General features: G+C 41.9%; 1 protein-coding gene across 2 annotated transcripts in view; it reads left to right on the forward strand.

Annotated features, from left to right (window-relative positions):
• Positions 1-17,405, forward strand: part of NWD1 (NACHT and WD repeat domain containing 1) — a 138,982-nt gene extending 121,577 nt beyond the window's left edge. For both annotated transcript variants that reach the window (XM_077475508.1, XM_077475507.1), the window contains exons 20-22: positions 7,014-7,561; positions 9,849-9,954; positions 16,941-17,405. In XM_077475508.1, the coding sequence (XP_077331634.1) occupies positions 7,014-7,561; positions 9,849-9,954; positions 16,941-17,239 (953 nt within the window). In that variant the 3' untranslated portion in view covers positions 17,240-17,405. The remainder of the gene's footprint in view (positions 1-7,013; positions 7,562-9,848; positions 9,955-16,940) is intronic.
• Positions 17,406-19,864: the final 2,459 nt, after the last annotated feature.

The following is a 19,864-nucleotide window of genomic DNA, read 5'->3' on the forward strand; positions in this document are numbered from 1 at the left end:
ATCAATAATCGCTTACTGCGATTTTTTTTTACCAAAAATATGTAGAAGAATACGTATCAGCCCAAACTGAGGGAAAAAAATGTTTTTTTTATATATTTTTTGGGGATATTCATTATGACAAAAAGTAAAAATGAATGCGTTTTTTTCAAAATTGTCGCTCTATTTTTGTTTATAGCGCAAAAAATAAAAACCGCAGGGGTGACCACCAAAAGAAAGCTCTATTTGTGGGAAAAAAAGGACGTCAATTTTGTTTGGGAGCCACATTGCACAACCGCGCAATTGTCAGTTAAGGCGACACAGTGCCGAATCGCAAAAAGTGGTCTGGTCTTTGACCAGCAAAATGGTCCGGTCTGTAAGTGGTTAAGTGGTTAAAATACAGTGCCTTGAAAAAGTATTCATACCCCTTGAAATTTTCAAAATTTTATTATGTTACAACCAAAAACGTAAATGTCTTTTATTGGGTTTTTATGTGGTTGGTGGAATGCTGCAGAGATGGTTGTCCTTATGGAAGGTTATCCTCTCTCCTTATCCTCTCTCCACAGAGAAATGCTGGATCTCTGTTAGAGTGACCATCGGGTTCTTGATCACCTCCCTGACTCCCTTCTCCCCCGATTGCTGTTTGGCTGAGCAGCCTGCCCTAGGAAGCATTCTGGTGGTTCCAAACTTCTTCCATTTACGTATTATGGAGGCCACTTTGCTCATTGGGACCTTCAATGCTGCAGAAATGTTTCTGTACCCATCCCCAGATCTGTACCTCAATACAATCCTGTCTTGGAGGTCTATACACAATTCCTTGGACTTCATGGCTTGGTTTGTGCTCTGATATGCAATGTTAACTGTGGGGCCTTATACAGTGGTGTGAAAAAGTGTTTGCCCCCTTCCACATTTCCTGTTCCTTTGCATGTTTGTCACACTTAAAGTGGTGTTGCCACCAAAAAAATAAAACTACTTAAAATTCGTAAAAAAAATAAAAAAAAAATAATTGGCAAAAAAAAAAATTTTTACTCACCTCTAAATACCGGTTGCTAGGGGGTCCCTCGTAGTCTGCCTTCTTCATTGCCCGGGCTGGTGATATCACTTCCCCTTGCGCCGCACATTCACCTGGGACCTGTCATGTGTCCCAGGTGACTGTACGGCGTATCACGGCGCCCTGCGCCGCTCGCGCATGCGCAGTGGGTGCCCGGCTGTGAAGCCACAGCCGGGTGCCCACAGTATGCATGACGGCGCCGCGAGCGGAGCGGGGAGCGAGGGGGAGGCTTCGTTCCCCCGCATCGCTGGACCCTGGGGCAGGTAAGTATCCGATTATTAAAAGCCAGCAGCTGCAGTATTTGTAGCTGCTGACTTTTAATTTTTTTTTTTTAGGGGGTACCCCACTTTAAGTGTTTCGGAACATCAAACCAATTTAAACAATAGTCAAGGACAACACAAGTAAACACAAAATGCAATTTGTAAATGAAGGTGTTTATTATTAAAGGTGAAAAAAAATCCAAACCATCATGGCCCTGTGTGAAAAAGTGATTGCCCCCTAAACCTAATAACTGGTTGGGCCACCCTTAGCAGCAACAACTGCAACCAAGCGTTTGCGTTAACGTGCAATGAGGCTTTTACAGCGTCCTGGAGGAATTTTGGCCCACTCATCTTTGCAGAATTGTCCTAATTCAGTTACATTAGAGGGTTTTCGAGCATGAACGGCCTTTTTAAGGTCATACCACAACATCTCAATAGGATTCAGGTCAGGACTTTGGCTAGGCCACTCCAAAGTCTTCATTTTGTTTTTCTTCAGCCATTCGGTGGTAGACTTGCTGGTGTGTTTAGGATCATTGTGCTGCTGCAGAACCCAAGTTCGTTTCAGCTTGAGTACACGAACAGATGGTCGGACATTCTCCTTCAGGATCTCTTGGTAGACAGCAGAATTCATAGTTCCTTTTATCACGGCAAGTCTTCCAGGTCCTGAAGCAGCAAAACAGCCCCAGACCATCACACTACCACCACCATATTTTACTGTTGGTATAATGTTCTTTTTATGAAATGCAGTGTTCCTTCTACGCCAGATATACTTGGACACACACCTTCCAAAGAGTTCCACTTTTGTCTCATCGGTCCACAGAATGTTGTCCCAAAAGTCTTGGGGATCATCAAGATTTGTTGTGGAGAAATTGAGACGAGCTTTGATGTTCTTTTTGCTCAGCAGTGGTTTTCTCCTTGGAACTCTGCCATGTAGGCCATTTTTGCCCAGTCTTTTCCTGATGGTGGAGGCATGAACGCTGACCTTAACTGAGGCAAGTGAGGCCTGCAGTTCCTTGGACGTTGTTGTGGGGTCTTTTGTGACCTCTTGGATGAGTCGTCGCTGCGCTCTTGGGGTAATTTTGGGCGGCCGGCCACTCCTGGGAAGGTTCCCCACTGTTCCATGTCTTCGCCATTTGTGGATAATGGCTCTCACTGTGGTTTGCTGGATTCCCAAAACTTTGGAAATGGCTTTATAACCCTTTCCAGACTGATAGATCTCAATTACTTTCTTTCTCAATTGTTCCTGAATTTCTTTGGCTCTCGGCATGATGTGTAGCTTTTAAGGATCTTCTGGTGGACCTTACTGTGTCAAGCAGCTCCTATTTAAGTGATGCCTTGATTGTGAACAGGTGTGGCAATAATCAGGCCTGGGTGTGGCTAGAGAAATTGAACTCAGGTGTGGACAACCACAGCAGGGGCGGATCCAGGGGGGGGCAACGGGACAATTGCCCCCTCCGAAAATATCATTGATTGCAGTCCCCACCGAGTCTCTCTCTCTCTCACATCAGTATAATCAGCCGATCGGCGGCGCTGAGAGAGAGACTCTGTGGTCACAAGAAGATAAGATGGAGGGAGGAGGTGTGTGGAGCTGCGCCGCTGGCTAGTGTTCCTTGCACTGGTTGCTAACGCCTGTGCCGCCTGGCGTGTAGGAACCAGTGACGTCAGTCACGTCGGAGGCTGGAGCCACTGCTGAGGAGGAGGAGAACCCCAGCATTCATAGCGCAGCCTTCTTCGTTCTCCGCCCCTGAGTGGGAGTGTTGGCTCCATCCATCTCCTCCCTCCATCTTCTCCACAGCACGGCGGGAACACAGGAAGAAGCAGTGACTGTATGTCACTGTCATCTGATGCTGCTGACTGCCCCTGCAGACAGTGCAATTAACGGATCCCACTCATCTGCATTGCTTCTGCATGGGAGCCAATCCCCCCCACCAGAGCACCAAAATTATTATATAAAAGTGAGTAAAAGAATGAATGAATGTGAATGTGTAAAATTGCAAAATCTTGTGTTGCATACTGTCATTATTTATGGAAAACAAATGCTGCCCTTTTAGTCTTGTTCAATTTAAACCCCTTCAGCTCCGGAAAGTTGTACCCCCCCATGAACAAGCCATTTTTTGCGATACTGCTTTGCGTTACTGTAACTGACTGACAATTGCGCGGTCGTGCAATGCTGTAACCAAGTAAAATTGATGTCCATTTTTTTCTACTAACAGCACTTTCTTTTGGTAAAATTTTATATTTTGCAATATAAACATAGCGACAATTTTGAAAAAGAAAGCAATATTTTTAACTTTTTGCTATAAAAAAAAGTCTTCCTCAATTTAGGCCAATATGTATTCTGCTTCATATTTTTGGTAAAAAATCCCAATAAATGTATATTGATTGTTTTAAACAAAAGTTAGCGCATCTACAAAATAGGGGATAGATTTATGCCATTTTTATTTCTTTTTTCCTAGTAATCAGTGATTTTTTTTTAGCAGGACTACAACATTGTGGCGGACAGATCATACACTTTTTGGGGATCAGTGACACGAATACAGTGATCAGTGCTAAAAATATGCACTGTCACTTGTACTAATGACACTGGCTGGGAAGTGTTAACATCAGGGGTGATCAAAGAGTTAACGGTGTCCCTAACGGTGCTCGCTAACTGTGTGGGGATGGACTCACTAGTTGAACAGAGTGATTCGTGTTCCTGGTTAGCAGGAACACAAGATCACTCTGTTCATCTCTGACAGAGCGGCGATCTGCCTTGTTTACATTAGCAGACCGCTGTTCCATCTCTGTGGGGAGCGATTGCAGGTGGCTGGAGGACATCACTTCCCGCTGATTGGCTCCCCCTCTGGCCAATCAGCGCATGTGCCTTTGCTGGCTATTGCACAAATCGCGTACAGGTACACGTTATTTTCTGGCAGTGCCCCTCCCGAGACTAGACTCTGGATCCGCCCCTGAACCAGAGTTATAGTATGTTTTAACAAGGGGGGCAATCACTTTTTCACACAGGGCCATGATGGTTTGGATTTTTTTTCACCTTTAATAATAAACACCTTCATTTACAAATTGCATTTTTTGTTTACTTGTGTTGTCCTTGACTATTGTTTAAATTGGTTTGATGTTCCGAAACACTTAAGTGTGACAAGCATGCAAAGGAACAGGAAATGAGGAAGGGGGCAAACACTTTTTCACACCACTGTATAGACAGGAGTGTGCCTTTCACAGATCATGTCCAATCAATTGAATTTACCATAGGTGTACTCTAAAGAAGGTTCTAGAAACATCTCAAGGATGATCAGTGGAAACAGAATGCACCCAAGCTCAATGATTATCACGGCAAAAGCTGTGAACACTTATGTACATGTGATTTTTTTTGTTATTTATTTTTAATAAATTTGCAAAGATTTCAAACAAACTTCTTTTAAATTGTCATATTTGTAGAATATTGAGGAAAAAAATTAATTTAATCCATTTTGGAATAAGGCCGTAACATAAAAAAATTTGGAAAAAGGGAAGCGCTGTGAATACTTTCCGGATGCACTGTATACCTACATTTCAAATTCAAACGCAAACATTTATTAAAAGTGGAAAACACTTTTGTACCATGACATATCAAAAATAATCTTCCCCACAGATTTCTTAGAGGAACAAATCCCGAAAACATCAGCCATTAATATTTAGTGTCAACGTTAAAATGAGCCTTTGCCCATGCTATGACATATTTACATGTTTATAACAAGCAGTAAATTTGATTTAAAACAAGCCCTGAAAAGCCTGAAAATCTCCGCTTCTTTCTTTCCTCTATCGTTATAAGGCTCATCCAGAAGTACAGTGCCTTGAAAAAGTATTCATACCCCTTGACATTTTCCACATTTTGTCCGGTTGCAACCAAAAACATAAATGCATTTTATTGGGATTTTATGTGATAGACCAACACAAAGTGGCACATAATTGTGAAGTGGAAGAAAAATGATAAACGGTTTTCAAATGTTTTTACAAAAAATATGTGAAAAGTGTGGTGTGCATTTATATTCAGCCCCCCTGAGTCAATACTTTGCTGAAGTTATAACTGCAAGTCTATTTGGGGATGTCTCTACCAGCTTTGCATATCTAGAAAATTAAATTTGTGCCCATTCTTCTTTGCAAAGAAGCTCAGGCTCTGTCAGATTAGATGGAGAGCAACAATGAACAGCAATTTTCAAGTCTTGAAACAGATTCTCAATTGGATTTAGGTCTGGACTTTGACTGGGCCATTCTAACACATGAATATGCTTTGATCTAAACCATTCCATTCCGACCGAAAAATTGAGAACCTGCTCTCAATCCTTTGCTGGCTGAAATTCCGTCAGCAAAAGTCCGATGGAGCATACACACGATCGCATTTTCTGAACAAAAGCTCTCATCGGACTTTTGCTGGCGGAATTTCTTATCGTCTGTATGGGGCATTACAGGTTCTCTTCTAAGATTTCCCTGTATTTGGCTCCATCCATGTTCCCATCAACTCTGACCAGCTTCTTTGTCCCTGCTGAAGTAAAGCATCCCCACAACATGACGCTGCCACCGCCATGTTTCACGGTGGGGATGGTGTGTTCAGGGTGATGTGTAGTGCTAGCTTTCCGCCACACATAGCATTTTGCTTTTAGTTCACAAAGTTCAATTTTGATCTCATCTGACCAGAGCACCCTTCTGCCACATGAAAGTGCACTTGGAAGTAGCTGTAGATCTGAGGGGGACATGCAAGGAAAATAAAAAACAGCATCAGTAGAGCTTCCACTGATTTCAGATCTACCCCTTAGATTTAGAGTGACTGCACTTCCAAGTGCGCTTTCAGTGCAAAGTGGATTTGCCTTTCGTAAAAACCCCTATGGCAAGGGTGCTCAACCTTTTTAAGAGCGAGGGCCACTTAAGCAGCTTGGTAATCAGTCGCGGGCCACAATGAGCAGAGCGGGCGGATGACAAGTCACGACTACTCTATAGACCCTCCGATCCACCCAGATGGAAGGGGGCGAACTCCTTTCTATTTTTTTTTTATCTGATTTTTAGGACTGGATTGGAGGCAGGCGGGAGTAAACTGACAAAAAGTCTGATTGGGTGAAAAGGGCCTAAACTGCTTCCAAACTGACTACCCACACCGCGGGTGCAGGGTAGTGCACCTATGTCTATCCTGTGAGTTAACTGAACTTTGCAATAGACTCTGCCTGTGGCAAAAGCCGGCGCTTTACAGGAAGCAACAGCTTATGGGCTCTGCTCTGCAGCCATTTTCTTCCTCTACCACCAGCTTCATTCACAACACTGATGCTGTGGTATGACTGGTTGGCATCCTGTGATCTGGGCTTGCTAACCCGCCATTCCAGAGCAGGAGGTCGCGGGCCACATCAAAGAGCTCCGTGGGCCACATGTGGCCCCCGGGCCACTGGTTGGCCACCCCTGCCTTATGGTAATTGTCGGTAGGAGTTCCATAAACAGGAAAGTTAAAGCAAGGGTTCCTTTGTTTTAAAAAAGTTGAGAAAGGCTGCTCTAAACTTTGAGGCTGGATTGTTCCATAGTGTCTACAGCTACAGAGGACAGAGGCTCCTAGATACTTTAATGTCAATTGGGTGGTCACTTGTTCACTTTAAGCAATTTCTGCTGGTGCTATAAAATTTTACATTATCTGCAGTGTAAACAAAAGTAAATATGCAAGATTATATAATTGTCATGAGGTGAGGTCATATAATTATATGCTTTTTCAGGTCTTATGACAGATATTCTTGAGGTGTCTTCTGAAGTAACATGCCTGGAAGTTGCCAACATCAAGAGGATTTTGTTCTGCGGTTTGACGTCTGGCACTGTACTGGCTTTTCCATTAGACCAAAGGCAGGATGTGGCATGTATTCCACCACCTGATCTCAATTTGGCTGTGATTTGCCTGTCATTAAGCAAACTAGAAAGTTGCCTGGCTGTAGCACACCACAATCGGATTGTCCTCTATCAAGTTACAAAAGGGAATCCTCTTCCAATTCTTGATGGCCCTGTACACTCCATACATCCACAAGTCCCAAGTGCTGTGAGCAATATAGCCATATTTGAAGATCAAAGGGTTATCTATGGTACAGAGAGAGGAGACATGTGTCTTTTTAACCCAGAAAAGAATGAAAAGTGTTTAGATTCTCATGTAAGCAAAGTCACTTGCTTAGAAACGAGCTCAAAGGAAATATATGCATTAAGTGGCTGTGAGGACTCAGTTCAGCGTCTTTGGAACATGGAAACTGGTTGCTGGGAACATGAGATGTGTTACAAGGTACCTTATGCTCATAAGACAGTTTATATGCCAATTTTTGAATGCATAGGTTTATATGTAAACTACTATATTTTATACTTAGAATGCTTGTATACCTCACAGTTCTCCACAAAATGTAATCACTTAAGGACCAGAAGGATTTGCCCCCTTAATCACCAGGCCATTTTTTGCGATACGGCTTCGCTTTAACTGACAATTGACACTGTACTCAAACAAAATTGATGTCCTTTTTTCCCCACAAATAGAGCTTTCTTTTGTTGGTATTTGATCCCCTCTGTGGTGTTTAGTTTTTGCGCTATAAACAAAAAAAGAGATATAATTTTGAAAAAAAATACTATATTTTTAACTTTTTGCTATAATAAATATAAAAAAACGAATTTCTTTATCAGTTTGGGCCAATATGTTTTCTTGTAAAGAAAATTGCGTATATTGATTGTTTTGCGCAAAAGTTATAGTGTCTACGGCGGACATCGCAGATGCCAGCCATGTGCATCGGGTCCCCCGCCGTACAGTGACTGCACGCGTGTCTGTTATGGCTCTTGAAAGGAGCCGCCGTACAGCTACGGCAATTTGCAGGAACGAGCCGACTTGCTGCCGTATAATGACAGCGGCTGGTCGGCAAATGGTTAAAAGCCAATGATTGGATGTTTGATGTTAAAGCATATCTAAACACAAGAACAAAAATGTAATATATTGCAGCTTACTGGTCATTAGTTCTGTTGAATGCATTCATTTTCAAAAGGAAATCTAGCTAGAAATCTTGTGTAATTGTAACCAGCTAAGGTAGGCCATAGATTATGTAACTCTCAATGAACTCTCAGGGTGCTCATCGGATATTTTGGTTCTATTTTGCCCTTTGTGTGCTTCATCCTCGACAATAGTTGCTCACAAATACATACTGTAGGTGCAGCTGAAAACTGATGGCATGAATAAGATGTGATTGTAAAGAGTGGGCTATTTTCTTTGAGAAGATAAAACTTCTAAAAGTTCAGTAAAGAGACGTTGTCTTTGGCCAAGTGTGATCCCTAATTGTAAAAGCAGTTTTCCAAAAGTTTACAATTTTGTGTTGGACCGCTTTCATAGCCGTCTTGGGCTAAAAGTTGGACACACCTAGTGTAAAGTGTCTTCAGGGATAAGGAGCTAGTCAGTTCTGCATAAGAAAGCAAGTGGACTATCTAGAGAACCCCTCAAAGCATACTTATATTAGATAGGGAAGTTGTTTCTAGATCTGTGTAATTTCAGACTGCATTGTTCACAATTCTACCATCCATTTTAATTTGAAATGATTATATTTGCAATATATAACTGCAATATAATATTTATCCGTTATGTCAATAGTTTTAAATGTACTTTAACAAAGCTTCCTAGTGTGCCAAGATAGCTGAAAAACACTAGGCATGAGAGCACAGCGTGGTCAGCATGCTGGGAACTCAGCCTGCTCTCCTCCAATGATCAGACTTGTCCTGACATGCCCCCCCCCAAATAAACAGCCATACACTGGGAAGACAGTGCTGCTCCCCCAGCTTGTATGCAGCTGAGAACAGAGGTAATGTGGTTACTTATAAAAGGGGAGGAGAAAGTGTTTATAATGTATTTTTAAATCTATACACAAATACATACCTCCCAGCTTTAGAACTTCAGAATGAGGGACACTGGAGGAGTAAAAAAACCTGCAGCGTTCTACGTCGCGGTAAATTGTGGGCGTGGTCAGTTACCTAGCAGTGGGAGGGTGTAAAGGATGTGGTTAAACAAAACCCATGCTTCCTTGTACCTATAAAATATGCTTTGATTACTTTGTCTGAGTCGAACTTAAAGAACTTTATTAGAATAGTCAGGAACTGCATAGCAGAGGTATGGACATAATACAGAAGATGGCCAGAGACTGCAGACATAATGCAGAAGATGGCCAGAGACTGCAGACATAATACAGAAGATGGCCAGATACTGCAGACATACTACAGGAGATGGTCAAAAACTGCAGACAAACTACAGGAGATGGTCAGAAACTGCAGACATGTTCCAAGAGACTGTCAGAGACTGTGCAGACATACTACAGGAGATGGTCAGAGAATGCAGACATGCTCCAAGAGATGGCCAGAGACTGCAGACATGCTAGAGGAGATGGTCAGAGACTACAGACATGATACAGGAGATGGTTAGACACTGTAGACATACTACAGGAGATGGTCAGAAACTGCAGAAATACTACAGGAGATGGTCAGAGACTGCAGACATATTACAGGAGATAAAAATAAGATTTTAAATCGCACTCTCATTTTACCTCCAGGGCTTTTTCTTTCAAGGAGTTGATTGTGCCTGCTTCTCACCTGATGATCGCTATATTTATACTGGATCTAAGGACAGAGCCATCAAAGCATGGGATGTGTCCACTGGTGAGTATTCATTCAGGGCTCGTTTACATTTGCTTTAACTTTAACACACACACCTACTGCTTCAACTTGCTTTTTTTATGTTCTTGATTCTTATGTGATGCTTTTTTGAAGCTTGGAAAATGCCCTGTGTGTTTTAATGTTCTATTTGTTTTAAAGGAGCCCATTAGAACTCCATCTCATTAGTACTCTCGTTCAGCAGATTCCCAGCTCTTTAGTACCCTTGTTCAGCAGATCCCCAGCTCTTTAGTACCCTTGTTTAGAAGAGCCCCTGCTCAGTAGTACCCCAAGTTCAGTAGTAACCCACAAGTATGTTGATCCCCCACTCAGCAGTAACCCCCAGCTCTGCTGATCCCCTGCTCTCTAGTAACCCCAAGCTTTGCTGATCCTCTGGTTTTCTGATCCTTCTCTCTCTCCAGTCCCCACTCACCTCTTGCTATATTGCTTCCATGCTGTGTACCGTGACATCTGCTAGTTTCTCCTGCTCCAGCACTGCTGATCCTCCTCTACTCAATCCTCACTCTCTAGTCCCGTTCAATTTCCGCCATGTTATACACCATGTGTGCTGTTTGATAGTTGCTCTGATCCAGTCCGGATCCTGCTCACCTTCCTGCTGCTCCACACTGCACATCAGATGTTACGTTTGCATCAGACACTAACAGAATATATACACATGAAATGGAAGTGATTGCTTGTTGGTTTCCCAGTACATTCTGGGATATCTCATACCTGCAACACCTACAAACCAAAGCGAAGCTAACTGAATAAAAGTCTCTCAAAAGCTGTAGGTGCTGATATTGGGTAGGGAAATAGGAAACCACCGCTCCAGGTTAGTTCACCAAGAGATTGCTCGTTCTCCAAGCAGGTAAGGGTCCCAGGTGCAGGCTGATTGCACAAACCAAATAGATGAAGGATGAACAAACTCTGGACAGCCGCACTCCGGATCAGATGAAAAGTAAAAAGTGCCTTTTATTTCTTCAAACTAAAAGAACCTCACATCACACAGATAACAGCAACAAAGGGAAAAAAGAAAAACAAAATACTGACGTGTTTCACGCTAAACCTAGCGCTTACTCATAGCTTCTTTTAGTTTGAAGAAATAACAGGCACTTTTTACTTTTCATCTGATCTGGAGTGCGGCTGTCCAGAGTTTGTTCATCCTTCATCTATGCTGATATTGGGTGTTGACTTCTATAGAGGCTTTAGAGAAACTTTGAATCACCAACAAAGTTACATGGGGTATAATTTTTGAAGTAAAGTAAAGCAGAGTCCTTTAAAAAAGCATGTCAAATGCCACATTTTGAAGCAAGTGTAAATGAGTCCTTAATCAGTTCCAAATATATATTCATCTACTCAGAATGCTTAAAGAAATCTATAGTATTTTTGTACATATTTGAATATGGATATTTTGTATTCGGATGTCCAGGCAGCTAGTTTCTCCTTGTATCCTCCTATAAAAAAAACTCTGTAAAGAGCTCAATAGCTCAAGACAAGAAATGGGGAAAGAAAACTAAGAATAATAAACTTTGTTGATTGCAAATTCAAAATATGGAACAAAATATAAATGGCAGACTACGCAAAAAGGTTTAAAACCATGGGCAACGTTGCCACTAGAAGCACACACAACCCTTGCTCGGTTGTTGTGGGGGTCTGCGGGCGGGGGGCTTATCGGAATCCCCCGCCCCCCCCCCCCCCCGTGTGTGAATGGTTATCGGGTACATTGTACCCCTACACATTCACCAAAAAAAGTGTCAAAATGTTAAAAATGACAAGAGACAATTTGGGACAAGTTCTTACAATACAGAAATAGCAGTCTTAAACTATAACTAGAGATCAGGTTTGGTGGAATCACAGGGAACACAGTGTTGTCAGCCTATATACAGCAATACAGGGACACTGTGGACATCTGCTCCCTCCATTTACCTATGACCTCCTGAGTAATAGCTATTAATGCAGTATGGCAGTGGTAAGGTTGGTCTCCCTCAACTGGAGGTAAAATGACTTAAAGAGCAATAAACCACTTCTTCCTCCCACCACCCCAGATGGAGGCAGGCGTAATATGGCACCCATGGGGCACCCATAGATGTGCCCAAATTTGTTTATAGCTAGTTCTCGTAAATTTAAAGCAATTATTTGTAAAGGTGAATTGCAGGAGTTCCAACAGGAATTTATTTTGAGCTTCCATTGCTGGAAAGTTGGCATCCAGGAAGTCTGCTATTGGTGCCAAACCCCAAGAATGGGGTATAGAGGTATATAGAGATTCTACATCTATACTGACCAAGATGGTATCGGTTGGTTTTCAATTGTCATCAGAACATGTTTAGTGTCTTGCTCAAGTAGCTTTGTAACCATCCGTTTAACCACCTCAATACTGGGCACGTCACCCTTTCCCTTCCCAGACCAATTTTCAGCTTTCAATGCTCCCGCAATTTCAATTACTCAGTCATGCTATACTGTACCCAAATTAAATTTTTATAATTTTGTTCAGACAAATAGAGCTTTCTTGGGGTGGTAATTAATCACTACTGGGTTTTTTATTTTTTGCGATAAGCGAAAAAAAAAAGTGAAAATTCTGAAAAAAAAAAACAATATTTTATACTTTCTGTCTTAACCACTTGAGCCCCGGAAGGATTTACCCCCTTCCTGACCAAGCCCTGTTTTGCCTTGTTTTGCGATACGGCACTGCGTCGCCTTAACTGACAATTGAGCAGTCGTGCAACGTTGTACCCTAACAAAATTGACGTCCTTTTTTTTCCCACAAATAGAACTTTCTTTTGGTGGTAATTGATCACCTCTGTGGTTTTTATTTTTGGCGCGATAAACAAAAGAGCGAACATTTTGAAAAAAAAAGCAATATTTTTTAGTTTTTGCTATTATAGATATCACAAAAGAATATAAAAAACAAATTTCTTCCTCAGCTTAGGCCAATATGTATACATATTTTTGGTTAAAAAAAAAATATCACAATAAGCGTATATTGATTGGTTTGCGCAAAAGTTATCGCATTTACAAAAATAGGGGATTTATGTCATTTTTATTATGACATTTTTTTATTAGTAATGGCGGCGATCTGAAATTTTTATCATGACTGCGACATTGCAGTGGACAGATAGGACACTTTTGACACAATTTTGGGACCACTGGCATTTATACAGCGATCAGTGCTATAAAAATGCACCGATTACTGTGTAAATGTTACTGGCAGGGAAGGGGTTAAACACTAATGGGCGATCAAGGGGTTAAGTGTGTTCCCTGGGCGTGTTCTAAATGTAGGGGGGATGGGCTCACTAGAACATGACAGAGATCACTGCTCCCAATAACTGTGAGCAGTAAATCCCTGTCATGTTCTGCCTCTCCGTGTCAGAATCATGGGCCACCGGCGAACATTGAGTCCGCGGGACCTGCGGGCGCGCTGTGACGGCGCGTGGGGGGGAACGCACCCGCTAGCCGACGATGATGTACAGGTACGTGATTTTGACAGTCGGCAAGTGGTTGAAAGAAAGCGAATAAAATCAAATTTCATCATAAATTTAGGCCAGAATGTATTCTGCCACAAATCCTGATCTGATCTGAAATGACCCCTTTTTGTAAAGATGACAGTGCAAGCTATTTAGTAAGAAGCATCGTGAGTTTTTTGAAGTTACAATTTTTTTGCCCAAATAGTTTGGAAAATAAAGAATTTTTATTTTTTTCCCCACAACATTGTCATATTAACAAGTTATTTCTCACACATGGCATAGATAAACATGCAACTACAGCCCAAAATATACTCTGTTACTCCTCCTGAGTATGGCGATACCATATGTGTGAGACTTTTACACATTTTGTTTCCTGACTACCTATCACATTTGTGAAGATCCTGGAGCACCAAAACAATGGAATTACCCACAAAATGACCCCATTTTGGAAAGAAAACACCCCAATGTATATTCTACAAGGCATTTTTTTCCACAAGTTTTTGAAAATGTGGAAAGAAAGTGAAAACCTATTTTTTTTACTCAAAGTTGTCAATTTATAAGATTTTTCTAACACATAACATGTACATAGCAAAAATGATACCCCAAAATACATTCTACTACTCCTCCTGAGTATATTGACACCACATGTCTGAGATTTTTACACAGCTTGGCCACATACAGAGGCCCAACATCCAAGTAGCACCGTCAGGTGTTCTAAAGGCATAAATTACACATTTGGTTTGGCAGAGGATCACAGACAGATCTGGCAGATGATCAGACAGATGCGACAGATGATCATCGATATTTACTGGGTCAGATGTGGGACAGGTGTTGGTGTTTTTCACTGTTTGGGGACACTAGCTGGGTGATCAGAGTGTAAAAAGCTGTAAAAAACAACTCATAAACACTGATCCCCAGTTGCAGATCTGCTCTCCTTCCTTTCACTGACTTTGTATGAGGAGAAGCAGAGCCGATCGCCTGGCAATGGCTCTGTGTTAACATTACATGACGGCTGGGATTGGACACAGCCATCATGTGCTCAGGAGGGCCAATCACAGAGGCCTCCTGCCGAGCGATATTGCCCCGTCTCTGGGGGAAACAGGTACATCGCGATCCCGCTTCTTGTGACACCCCCCCAGGCTGTGTTTACATCAGACGACGGTTGTGATTGGATGTGGATCTATCACTTAGTTGTTTTCTTATTTCTTTTTCATAATATTTTTCTGTGATTAAAAACACATTTCCTCCTTTATCGCTTTTCTTAATAATTCGCTTGGATGCTTCCTTTAGTTCCTGGAGTGACAATCATTCCTCCCGGCCCAGATCGTCATCTTTCAAATGTGTCCAGTTTAGATGGGACAGGTCCTTTTGGACTAAGTCCATAAAAACCCCCAGCCACTTGTTTTTCCTGAATGGTGGCATCTTAGTAGATCTAATCTGGAGTCCTGCTTCTCTTCTACAGGGGTCTTGGGAGGCTACGATTAGTGAGTCCCCATGTTTAGCATCATCCCCACACCATAGAGAGGCCAACATATCTAGAGTCGCTTGGTCATGGGTGACATTCGGAGTAGTTTTAGTATCTTCAGTGTCCGGTCTTAGATAGACCTTAGGAATAAGCATATGTTCTTATGAACCTCAAAGTTATCCATTGAGTTTGTGGGGGAAAAAGATGGAGTCGCCTCTGGTGGCGACTGCTCTTCCCCTAAAAAAAAAACAACTGAGCGGTCATCATCTTCTTTGCTACCTGATGGAGTGGGTCGATTCCTTGAGGCGGATCATGATCCCTTTCAGGATCTTCTGGATCTGCTGCGTCCTCATATTTGCTAGTTCAAATATCTCCCTTTTTTCCCAGTCATCGAGGTCTCTTTGAAATTTGGATTGTTTAGTTGATCTTAGATTTTTCTTTACCCTAATTACTTCTTTTTTTCGGAGCTCGTTGTACATTTCAAATTCTGGCCTGCCACTAAACGGCTCAAGTTGTTACAGGCTTTTGTCAATTTGGGTTTGTATCGCCAATAATTGTCACTTATCTTCTTCAACAATCAGATTGATTACCATGAGAGTGTGATTAATGCATGTTTATTTCCATTTGGTGAGGAATCTTTCATTTTGTAAATGCTCCGTTGGGGTCACCCGTTCTTGTATTCCTCCAGGGACTATTTTCTTGTATATGTATGAATATAGGGACACAATGTCCCACTTGCGATTTAGTTGTTTAATAATTATTTTTTTATGTTGTTTAAACAGTATTTGAAAGGAGTGAGCATAATTTCCTCTTCTATTTCTTTACCTTTTACATATTCCATATATACGACCCAACTGGACAGAAACTATCTGCTCACACACCCCAAGTAACATGTCAACTTCTGTGTAGCCTGCTAGAGTTTAATAGACTATATTATATTGTCAATAGATCCAGGGTGCTAAATATGATCCAAAAGGGATCAGGTTACAGATAGCATCAATGGAAGAGGAGATAAAAAGCACACCAAAGGATGCAAGTGCTGGATAATAGCGTATACCAGCACTATAGGAGATACGGACTCACTAGAAGGTAGCGCCTATCCCTTCAATTCCAGAAATCTCAACCTAAGAATAATAAACGTATTGGTAGAAAATTCGAAATTTTGGAACAAAATATAAATGGCAGACTACAGAAAAAGCTCTTTAAGTCATTTACCACTGCCATACTGCATTAATAGCTATTTAACAGGAGGTCATAGGTAAATGGGGGGAGCAGATATCCACAGTGTGCCTCTACAGCAGTATAAAGACTGATACCACTGCGGTTCCCTATGATTCCACCAAACCTGATCTCTAGTTATAGTTTAAGGCTGCTATTTCTGTACTGTAAGTTTTGGTGTGCCAGTGAACCCAGGCTTTGTGTGCTTTTAGTGGCCAAGTTGCCAATGTTTTAAACCTTTTTATGTAGTCTACCAATTATATTTTGTTCCATAATTTTGAATTTGCTGTCAATAAAGTTTATTATTCTTAGGTTGAGACTGTGGCTGCCTGATTCCCCTCCTTCCCTCCAGAACTCCTACGGCTTCTTTCCCTATTTACCATCAAGAAAAGCCTGACTATGCCCGCCCCTTCCTCCCAACTGCTCCATTCATAGAAGCCATAATTCAGCTTATTTGAATGAAGCAGGGTCTATGAATGGGGAGGGCAGAACCTGTTAATCATTCCTAACTCCCCATTCACAAATTACTTTCTATTCATAGGAGCTGTAGTATGACTTCTACGATAGCCGTAGCTGGGTGGAGAAGGCAGGTGTAGTTGAGCTCTTTTGATGAGAGCCTGTGAATCATGATTTCATTAAAGACTAATTTACAACATGGCAAATGATTTGGTATTTACAATTTCAATTGTGTATTTAGCGGTTTACACTTAAGAAAGGAAATGCATTTACAGCAAACCACATTTCACATTCATATTTAATTGATTTTCTGTTCAAATGGTAATGTATATTTGACTAGGCATCTGGTACATAATGTTAATTCTTCTTTCTTGTCATGTGCCATTACACAGGTGCCCTGCTTGCAGTACAATATGTATATGCAACTGTCACCCGAATTGTCTCTACACCTAGTGGATTTATAGGAACCACACGTCTGGGCTACGTGATTCGAGAAAAGTTTCAGTGTCCGGAAACCATTAGCCCTCAGTACGACCCATTGCAAAACATCAAAGCCACATGTACTGTCAATTCTAGAAAGTCTAAAGGTGCCAACAACAAAACTGTCAAATTGGAAGCAAAAAGTGAAAGGAAATGGTGGAGATGCAAAGAACAAGCAAGCAAAAATTCACAAATCTGCAACATTGTTTAAATGAAAGAACATTATATATCTTGTTTGCCATTTTTCAATTTTTTCTGAAACAAATCCTGAAAACAGTTTTCGCCACTTTATTTAAAAAACTAAGCAAAATATGTTATACAAATGTGTAATTTGCCAAATATGTACTTGTAATAACAAAGTACTTTTTAAATACTTAGCTTTTTTCAATGACTACATTTATTTTTTTTGCTTCTAATCCTATTCCTTTCTATATTCTTCCCTATATATTTTATTTTATAAATATGCAAGAGTACTGCATGGGCTTATCTGGCCTTTCTCATTTGGCAAAGGCTTCCCTTGGCTAATGCAAGCAGCTTCAACCATAATTTGACATAAAAGGAGAACCAAAAAATTCAGCTGCACGCCACGGCCAGTCCAAGAGCATTTAGGTGTCCGTTTATGAAGCAGTGATCAGTGGCGATCCAGAGGATCGCCACTGATCACAGCCCATAAACAGTTTATAAACCAGAGATAATCGGGGGAGAAGTGTTTGAACTTGTTCTCCCGCCGATTATCTCCACACATGGAGAATCCTCATAGACTGACACAGTAACGGCCAGTTTATGAAGCTGGGATCTCAGCGCTTCACTGGCGATCTGTGTCAGAATTCACACTCCCCGATTCACCAGTTCAGAGGTGGAGAACCGGGGAGTGAAGAGGGAATGTGGGGGGATCTGAGGAGGAAAGAGGAAGATAATTAACTTCCTTATGCCTCGTTCAGACCCCCCCCAACACTGTAACCATGTCCCCCTGTCATATGTATTTGTATACATATATATACATATATATATATATATATATATATATAATGTGTATATGTATATATATATATAATGTGTGTGTATATACATGTATATATAATGTCTGTGTGTGTGTATACATGTATATATTATGTAGGGGGACGCTTTATTTTACTAACATTAATCATACTGTGTGTCAGTGTATTGAGCTGTGATAATTTATCACTGCTTAATAAATTGACATCTCTGTGTATCAGTGAATTTCTAGTACTGTAATCTCGTAAAGTCTCACGAGATTCCAGTATTATGGGCCGTTCTCCAGTGTTAGAAGCGTTTGTAGATCGCTTCACTCCTCCAAGGGTGAAACGATCTACTCTGCTTCATAAAGTGGCACACAGAGGAGAAAGATCTCCTATGTGAATGCTGGAGAATGAAGCAGTGAATAGATTTCACTGCTTCATAAAAGGACACCTTATTGTGTAAACTTTACAAAAGTACTACCACCAGGACATATTATAGTTAGGTCAGGTTGACTGTGTCCTGGTGGTCAAACTTGCTGACTAGCTCTTTGCTATACCTTCGGTATCCACATGTACAATGCAGAGCTGTTAACCATGCATCGAATGTGATGGAAGCAGGAGTGTGGCCATGGCTGGGAACACCTTGGCTTAATTAGCTTGGGATTGATCACACTAGTGGAAGGACCATGCTGAAGTGAAGAATGAGGTACTGTAGGTATTACACCTTATTCCTGCTCTTCTGCATGAAATGAGCCGTTAACCCTTGCAGTGCGGGGGAGCACTGTGGGGATGGATTTTTGTCAAGGTTGAGTTGAGCTTTAAGTCTGATGCTTGGAAATGCATGAATGCAGTAAAAGCTGGACATTTTATGTCCCTGGACACATTGCAGTAAGAGCTAAAAAGGAAGGTCTTTTCACAAGGCTGTCTCTGACAACATGGCATCCTCACATGGCATGCTCAGAGAACATACCCATCTTTCATTCCTTTCTTCCCTTACCAATATACATAACCTTTTATGTAGCTGCCAGGGGTGGAGCAAAGGAAAATACTATAGAGCAGGGGTAGGCAACCTTTGACAGGTGGAAATCTACCTGACCAACAAGATCTAAAATCGCTAAGTTTTGGCGCCCTTTTAAAAAAAAAAAGAAATTAACCAGCAAGGCTAAACTAAATAGTAATCAAAAACCTAGAAAATTTAATAAAACAAATGTCACTGTAAAAATATAAACTTACCGTATATACTCGAGTATAAGCCGAAATTTTCAGCCCCTTTTTTTAGGCTGAAAGTGCCCCCCTCGGCTTATACTCGAGTCACCGTCGTCTGTCTACCCGATCAGCGTGTCCGTCCATCCCTGTGTGTCCAGCCGCCCTGTGTGTCCAGCCTACCTGTGTCCTTCTGCACATACGGCGGCCATGCCAGGATCGCCGCACCTCTTCTCGTCTGTGACAGACAGCGGCCATTCCACTATTCAAAAGCCGCGCCTCCCTGTCTGTGATAGGCGGAACACTCAATTTCCCAGCAGTCAGTGGTCCGCCTATCACGGACATCCGCTCATCCTCATACTACGGACGAGGATGAGAGGATGTCCGTGATAGGCGGAACACAGACTGCTGGGAAATTGAGTGTTCCGCCTATCACAGACGGAGGCGCGGCTTTTGAACAGTGGAATGGCCGCCGTCTGTCACAGACGAGAAGAGGTGCGGCGATCCTGGTATGGCCGCCGTATGTGCAGAAGGACACAGGCTCAGGACACAGGTAGGCTGGACACACAGGGCGGCTGGACACACAGGGCGGCTGGACACACAGGGATGGACGGACACACAGGGATGGACGGACACACAGGGATGGACGGACA

This window comes from Lithobates pipiens, unplaced genomic scaffold (assembly GCF_037356315.1).
Source record: "Lithobates pipiens isolate NorthernLeopardFrog02 unplaced genomic scaffold, aLitPip1_a1.2 Scaffold_13, whole genome shotgun sequence".
Classification (NCBI taxonomy): Eukaryota; Metazoa; Chordata; class Amphibia; order Anura; family Ranidae; genus Lithobates; species Lithobates pipiens.